We start from the raw sequence: 8,297 nt of genomic DNA on the forward strand, positions 1-8,297 counted from the left end.
TCGTCGAGTAATTCTTTAATTTTGTTGTTGTATTCTATTTTATCCATGATAACAGTAGCATTGCCTTTGTCAGCTGAGAGAACTACAATATCATTCCTCTTTTTTAATTTATATAATTCAAAACGCTCATCTTTGCTGAGGTTGCTAGCTGGCATCTTAGCGTTTTTGAGGGTTGCAGCGATTTCAGATCTTGCTACGTCTGCAGCGATGTGACCCAGGCCCCTGAGAGCAACGTCTACTTGGGCAATTATATCATTAACTGGTATGTGTTTAGGTGTGACTGCAAAGTTTAGACCTTTAGCTAAAACGGATTTCAGACCATCGGAAATAGAACTGTTACTGCGATTAATTACGACTTTATTAACGTCTAACTTTTTGGTGTGTGGGTCCGGTCTTTTGTTTAAGAGGAGGTTAAATTTGGAAATCAGGTTTTCCTTACATTTGGTCGACATAGTAGCAGCTGAAGAGGCAGTCATATTGTCTACATGTTCCCAATCCGATGTGGACATTATTGCCGTCAATGATAAGTGTGATTTGTAGAGTGTCTTGTCTAACTGATCTAGTTCTGTGCGTATAAGTCTGATTTTTTCTGAGATAAGAGCTAAGCTAGTTTTGAAAAGAATTCGTTTCGCATTAGAAGAAGTTACAGTAGCAGAGGTGAGTGTAAATGCGATTGGTATTACCCCAGAGTCGCGGCATCTCTTCAGGAAGGTGAGAGACTCGATCAGCTGAGCTTTCTTATCCCGGAGTTTGTTGAAAGATCTTAAAGTTATGTGAAAACCCTCCCCGTAGAGGCGATTAAATTTTGATTTAAAGCTTTCGTGACTGCAGTAATTCATATTCTTAGTTTTTTCGGTAAAGTCACGTTGAAGAGAAACAACAAAATAACAAAATATATATAAAACAATAAAAAATTATCACGACGTTTCGACCATAACTCAAACGGTCATCATCAGGTGTGTCGGTTTGCATAAATTTATTTTGAAAACGGCATATTTATTTATATATATAAAAATAACGTTTGCGTCACGCGCAACGATGGCAGTTTGCCAGGACTAGTCCATCTATTTTTTGAAAAGAGGAGGGGGGAGACGAAATTTGTTTTTATGTATGCTGTCTGAAAGGCACTGTAAGCGTGAACAATCAATCAAGAACTGAAATGATTTATCAAATCTTTCCAATGATTGCTAAGATAGAATCCATCTTCTCGGTTTAAATTGTCTCTGTGTTTGTATATGTGGATAGCCTCATGAACGAATCTCACACACCTGATCTCACACACCTGATGATGACCGTTTGAGTTATGGTCGAAACGTCGTGAGAATTTTTTATTGTTTTATATATATTTTGTTATTTTGTTGTTTCTCTTCAACGTGACTTTACCGAAAAAACTAAGAATATGAATTACTGCAGTCACGAAAGCTTTAAATCAAAATTGAATAAATTATGTTTAATGTTAACTGGCCATATGTCGAGGGATGGGGCGTGGCTGCTGAACCCGACGGCTTCAACGGATACATTATGTTAATGAACCGCAGTCACTGGGCGTAGCTTTGCCCAAATAAGGATTGCCACTGGATTGATATCGGCAGTGACCCAAGCGGAGGTGACGTCACGCTCAAGAGCGCTGTGGACGGGGTTGGGGGAGCGTGAATACCTTGGTGACATGACGTCACTAGCGAGTTACACCTCCCGCTGGCACTTCATGCCGTTGAGGTCATGCTGAGTGGTGACGTCACAGAGCGGGGATGGAGTTTAAGTTGATTTAGATTCATTTTCCATTGCCCCCTCCCTTGGGTGCATGAACTCAGCAACAACAACGTGGACATTATTGTGTATACACTGTGTGTGTGTACGTACACAACACAAGCGGCTTTGTGTTATGGCCAAAACGTCGTGAGAATTTTATTGTGTTATTTTATTTTATCAATTTATTATTTTATTCTCATTCTACGTGGTGACTTTACCGAAAGAACCAAAGAAGATGAATCCTTGCAGTCACGAAAGCTTTAAATCGAAATTTATTATTTTTATTTGTTATTTGTATTAACTTTTTCATTTTTAAATCTTTTATTGTTTATTTTTTGTTTTATATCTACGTGACTTTACCGAAAGAACCAGGAATATGCGCTATTTATTGCTGAGGTTCAAGGTTCAAATCCGCCAGGCATATCTGGCTACCCCAGTAACATTCACCACAATATGCGCTGTCTGCTTAACAGCGGGTGTCAAACAAAACACTGTGTCACTCACAACGCACATTGCATGTTGGTGTCACAGTCAAAATTGTGGCAATTCCAGTAACACTATCCAGAAACTCCACAAAGGAGATGACGCGTCAATGATCGCCCCCTACCGACAGACTCATGTCCACGTGCAGGCCGGTGCAGGGCCACCTTGTGCCACACAGGGGCAGCTGCCACTAGGGGGCGCCCTTCGATTGTTTGAGATGAGGTTCGATACGAAACACCGAGTTGCTGAGGCAATTAGGCAAGCGACTTATAAGTGCAAATATGTTGTTTATAACGTAGTGAATGCTTGGGATCTTGTCTCTCGCTCCTGCTCACAGATTTACCCAGCCCACAGCTCCACAGATACCAGCCGCTCCTCCTGGGCAGGTTCGGTTACGTAAGGTGCGAAATAAGTTCCAGATACACAGAGACTCACACAGAGACCCATAGATTATCACGGTTGGCTACGTACGGTGCGAAATAAATTACAAATAAACACTCCTTTGAGCAAGTTTGAGTCACGGGCCGTGCAAGTTGACCGGGCGCGTGTTGCTACTGACAGTCGTTGAATACGGTTGGATAGACGCTGATAGAGAGACACACACAGACAGGACAGGCGGACAGACACAGACAAGAGGAACACAGAGACGACAGAGAGACAGGCAGAGAGAAACACAGAGGCAAACAGATGACACAGACGGACAGAGACAGAGAGATGTTGAATCGAACACACTGAACTCGCTCCATTGAAAGAGATTCCTCGATCTTTGCAATCCCCGGAAGTCGTTCTTATTTTTTATTTATTTAATTGCGTGTGATGTGTACGTGCAAGCAATGTGGGATATCGATGTACACAGATATGAACAAGATCAGCAGACAAGACGTCTTTAATTTAATCGGTCTCTCCACTAAACAAAGGAATGTTGAACACGAAATATAAATCCCACGGCCTTCGTGCGAGTCCATAATTACTGCAGCATTTATTCAGTGCAAGCCAACTGTGGACCGGTTTTGGTGGACACTGTGTGTGTACACTATGTGTGTGTATACACAATGTGTGTGTGTACACTATGTGTGTGTGTACACTGTGTGTGTATACACTGTGTGTGTACACTGTGTGTGCAAGCCAACTGTGGACCGGTTTTGGTGGACAATGTCTCAACAGCAGTGGGGCTTGGTTCAACCCATGGTTGTGAACATCCAGACGTGAATCAGCAAGGAGCATTTCTAGTCCAAGTTCGACAAAATCTATGTCAACACGTAAGACAAAATTATAATTCGTGTTGCAGAGAATGTATCTCCTCTGCGTGTAACTTTAAGGTGGTATGTCTTGTAACTGATGAATGATCCGAGTGTGCTTCCTATTTCAAAGCCAATGAGTTGCTCCAGATGCTTCCTGAAACACAAAAGTACCCTTTGACCTGTATCACAAGAACAACGGGACTCACCTGAGTTATCTGTACAGGTTACTTCCAAAAACACACGCACTTTGTCCTAACATCACTTATTCAATGTTTGACCCTTATAAAAAAAAGTGATGCATGTACACACAAAATCAGACAAGTGTTCATTCTAAATTTCGATTTAAAGCTTTCGTGACTGCAAGGATTCATCTTAAGTCATGTAGAATGAGAACAAAATAAAAAAATAATAAAATAACACAATAAAGCTATTTCTATGACCAGTCTATTTCTATGACCAGTCACAAGCTAATCACTCAGCTATTTCAATGCTAAATTCTCCTGTTTTATATGTAAACCCCTTTGTCAAGGTGCCTCACCTCTCTAAACCAGCTTAAAAGACGCTACGAATCTTAACAGCGTTCATTGAAGCTCTGTCGTCCCGACGGATTTGTTCCTTTCACCTGAAGGCCACTTGTGTTGTGGCCGAAACGTCGTGAGAATTTAATCGTGTTATTTTATTAATTTATTATTTTATTCTCATTCTACGTGACTTTACCGAAAGAACCAAAGAAGATGTTCATTCTAAATTATTGACTGGAATTTTAACAAAATTTAATTACTGCAGTGAAATCTACTGCATCAGATAACATCTGATTAAAAAGCTATTTTAAAAAATATGCACCGTCTGCTTAACAGTGGATGTAAAACATACTATTGTGTCATTCAAAACGAGTAGGCCCTTGCATGCTGGCGAATTCTAAACATTAGCGACAAATTACAAAACTGAGATGAAACATCAATCATCGCCCTCTACTGACAGCCTCTTGTTCACATACTCTTTGGTTCTTTCAGTAAAGTCACGTAGGTAGAAAAAATAATAGATCACGACGTTTCGATCGTAACACAAGCGGTCGTCCTCAGGCGGAAAAAATAAATGCAGGCCGGTGCAGGGCCACGACCTTGTGCCACACAGGGGCAGCTGCTACTTGGGGATGCTCTTCGAGTGTTTCAGACGAGATACAAAACTCCGAGTTGCCGAGGCGATTAAGCAAGCACCGTGTAAATGCAATTATTATAACATAGTGAATGCTTGGGGGCTTCTTGGCTCTCACTCCTGGTCAGAGATCTCCACAATCCACGGGTCCACAAAGACTGGCCGCTCGCTCTTACTCTGCAGGTTGAACCTAGGAATTGAGTGTTCAACTTCACATTCTTTTCATTAAAGGCCTGTGACCGTCTCAAGCTTACACATCCACCGGGTCTCCATTTGACTTTGTATTGTCTAGGAGCAAGTCCACTCACACCTCCACTTCCATGAATTGCTGGGAGTTGCCTCGCTCTGCCTCAGTCAGAATTCACCTCTGGCTTCACATTGCCTCCATCAATGTGAAGGTCCGATTTTGGAGTTGAATCTTCATCTTCACATTTCACCATCACCTCTTCCCTCTTCACCATCACCTCTTCATATTTCACCATCACCTCTTCATATTTCACCTTGATACCTTTAAAAGTGTCCAAGCTGGGATTTTCTTCCGGTTCGTGTTTCATGAGGGATGGGCTTATTGCGGCACTTTGACTTTCACAAGCTGATTTCAGACTCCACTCCTTGCAGATCTTCTGATGCTTCTGTGTTCTCTGGTGTACTTGAAGATTTTATGAATGTGCAAATGCCTTCCTGCAGAGTGGACCTCAAGGGTTTCTCTCCCGTGTGTGTTCTCTGGTGGACTTTAAGATGTGGTGACTGTGAAAACGCCTTCCCGCACAGAGTGCACTTGAAGGGTTTCTCTCCCGTGTGTGTTCTCTCGTGTGCTTGAAGATGTGATGACTGTGCAAACATCATCCCGCACAAAAAGCACCTGAAGGGTTTCTCTCCCGTGTGTGTTCTCTTGTGTTTTTTAAGAACAGATGACTGTGAAAATGCCTTCCCACACACAGTGCACCTGAAGGGTTTCTCTCCCGTGTGTGTACTCTGGTGTCTTTGCAGACTTAATGAATGTGCAAACGCCTTCCCACACACAGTGCACCTGAAGGGTTTCTCTCCCGTGTGTGTTCTCTGGTGTCTTTGCAGACTTAATGAATGTGCAAACGCCTTCCCACACACACTGCACTTGAAGGGTTTCTCTCCCGTGTGTGTTCTCTGGTGCTCTTTAAGATGTGGGGACTGTGCAAATGCCATCCCACACACACTGCACTTGAAGGGTTTCTCTCCCGTGTGTGTTCTCTGGTGCTTTTTAACAACAGATGACTGTGAAAATGCCTTCCCACACACACTGCACTTGAAGGGTTTCTCTCCCGTGTGTGTTCTCCGGTGTCTTTGCAGATTTGATGACTGTGAAAATGCCTTCCCACACACAGTGCACTTGAAGGGTTTCTCTCCTGTGTGAGTTCTCTGGTGCTGTGTCAAATTTCCAGTCCGATCCGTGCTGTATGCACGCTGGTCGCATTGTTGACTTGTAGTACCGAGCTGCGCTGAGTGCATTTGCTCCATCAGATCAATTCTGCGGAGGAAGCATCAGAGGAAGCGTCAGCTGCAGACAGAAAAAAATAATATCCACACCATCTACACGTCAGTATCGAGGCACAGAGGAATGCATATATAGTCACATGTGACTTACACGTCTATATTAATATATTTATGATGTAGTAAAAACGTTTCCCAAATTCATCACAGGGCTGTTATGGCACACAATGAGAGGGCATATGGTTATAAACATGCCTGGAAGCCCTCGTATCTTCAAAATGAATGTTAATCCAAAACTCCGAGTACACAATTTCAGCTGTCTGGCTACAAAAGGAATATTTATGAAAGCTAAATTCAGCTGACATAGCAAAGAGTGTTGAAAACAATACTATTTGTGTTATGCAGAAATGCATAAATGAAAATTTTCACCTACGTGACTTTACCCAATAGAACCAAAGAGTATGGATCCTAGCAGTCACGAAAGCTTTAAATCTAGAATTGATAACCTCTATGGGGAGGGCTTTCACCTATCTGTTAGAGCTTTTAACAGACAACGGGACAAGAAGTCACAGCTCATCGAGACGCTGACCTTCCTCAAAAGATGCCGCGATCACAAGGTAATACCCATCGCTTTCACACTCACTTCTGCTGCTGTATCTTCTCCGAATTCTAAACAGATTCTGCTTAAGGCTAGCCTATCTTTAATCTCAGAGAGGATAAGGCTACTCCGATTTGAACTCGATACTTTAGACAGGACTCTCCTACAAGCTCATTTAATGTTAACACAAAAAATGTCACCTTCTGATTGGAATCACGTAGACAACATGACTGCTTCTTCTGCTGAGTCACTGTCAGTCAAATGTAAAGCTAACCTGATTTCTAAATTCAACCACCTATCAAAGAAGAACCCAGTTCCACATATAACAAAACTAGATGTTAACAAAATCGTCATTAATCAGAGTAGCACCCCGATTTCGGACAATCTGAAAACAGTACTGGCTAGGGGACTAAATTTTGATGTCACCCCAAAACACATACCAATAGATGATATCATCTCTCACGTCGATGTAGCCCTCAAAGGCGTAGGACACATCCAAGCAGACATTGCGAGAGCTGAAATAGCCACTATTCTTAAGAATGCTAAGAAACCCATTAGTAACATCAGCAAAAATGAACGCTCTGAACTCGCGAATTTAAAAAACAGAAGTGATATAGTCATCCTCTCAGCCGATAAAGACGCTACTGTTATTATGGATAAAGATTCTATGCTAATTCCTTTGTCAAGGGGTACCTCTGCGGATGTGTATACTTTAACTTAGCTAGTTCAATGAGTCATTTCAATGCTAAATTATATGCTAATTCCTTTGTCAAGGCACTTTGTTTTCTTCTCACACAGCTTAAAGGTCGTGATCTAAGCGTGGCTTCTCTCACTCCAGCGCTGTCCTCCAGACAGTCTCGTCCCTTCACCTGATGAAGGCCGTTTGTGTTGTGGCCGAAACGTCGTGATTTTTTGTTATTTTATTTTCACCTACGTGACTTTACCCAATAGAACCAAAGAGTATGCATAAATTAACGTTCAATCGCAACTTAGAGGTGTGAATCCAGGCTCAGATGTCCTTAAATGCTGGGATGAACAGTTCCGACTTCAGCTGTATGTGTGTGCTGTGTTCACCTCCTGTTTCCATTCTTATAAAGAGTTCCAGAGGAAAACAAAAGTAAACTACTGTTATGATATAACCTCCGTGTTCAACAGAGTTAATAGATATTCTTAGTTTTTTCGATAAAGTCACGTCGTGAGAATTTTTTATTGTTTTATATATATTTTATTATTTTGTTGTTTCTCTTCAACGTGACTTTACCGAAAAAACTAAGAATATGAATTACTGCAGTCACGAAAGCTTTAAATCAAAATTTAGAGTTAATAGATGTTACTGCAAACACAAACTGTAGACTGTCACTGGGTAAACAGGCGGTGGCGTGTCTAGAATCACGCCTGGCCACCTTCATCTGCTTGGCATGAATGCTTCCTCACTCCACCAAGTAATTAATTGAGGATCAACGAACATAACCGAGGCTAACTGGAGTTTGCGTGTCTCTCTCCGTGGTGAGATGTTAACTACCTCACCTGGTGTACAGGAAGTCGTGGGTTCGATCCCGACCCTGATGCCTGCTGTATATTTGGAGTTTGCGCGTCTCTCCGTC

At 42.0% G+C, this 8,297-nt stretch overlaps 1 protein-coding gene across 1 annotated transcript in view; it reads right to left on the reverse strand.

Moving 5' to 3' along the window:
* Nucleotides 1-3,013: 3,013 nt before the first annotated feature.
* Nucleotides 3,014-8,297, reverse strand: part of LOC142917819 (uncharacterized) — a 6,015-nt gene continuing 731 nt past the window's right edge. The window contains exon 3 of the mRNA XM_076062186.1: nt 3,014-6,132. Coding sequence (XP_075918301.1) covers nt 5,214-6,122 — 909 coding nt within the window. The 5' untranslated portion in view covers nt 6,123-6,132 and the 3' untranslated portion in view covers nt 3,014-5,213. The remainder of the gene's footprint in view (nt 6,133-8,297) is intronic.

Source organism: Petromyzon marinus, unplaced genomic scaffold (assembly GCF_048934315.1).
Source record: "Petromyzon marinus isolate PM22_M1 ecotype Great Lakes invasive population unplaced genomic scaffold, UKy_Petmar_22M1.pri1.0 PM_G_Scaffold_53, whole genome shotgun sequence".
Classification (NCBI taxonomy): Eukaryota; Metazoa; Chordata; class Hyperoartia; order Petromyzontiformes; family Petromyzontidae; genus Petromyzon; species Petromyzon marinus.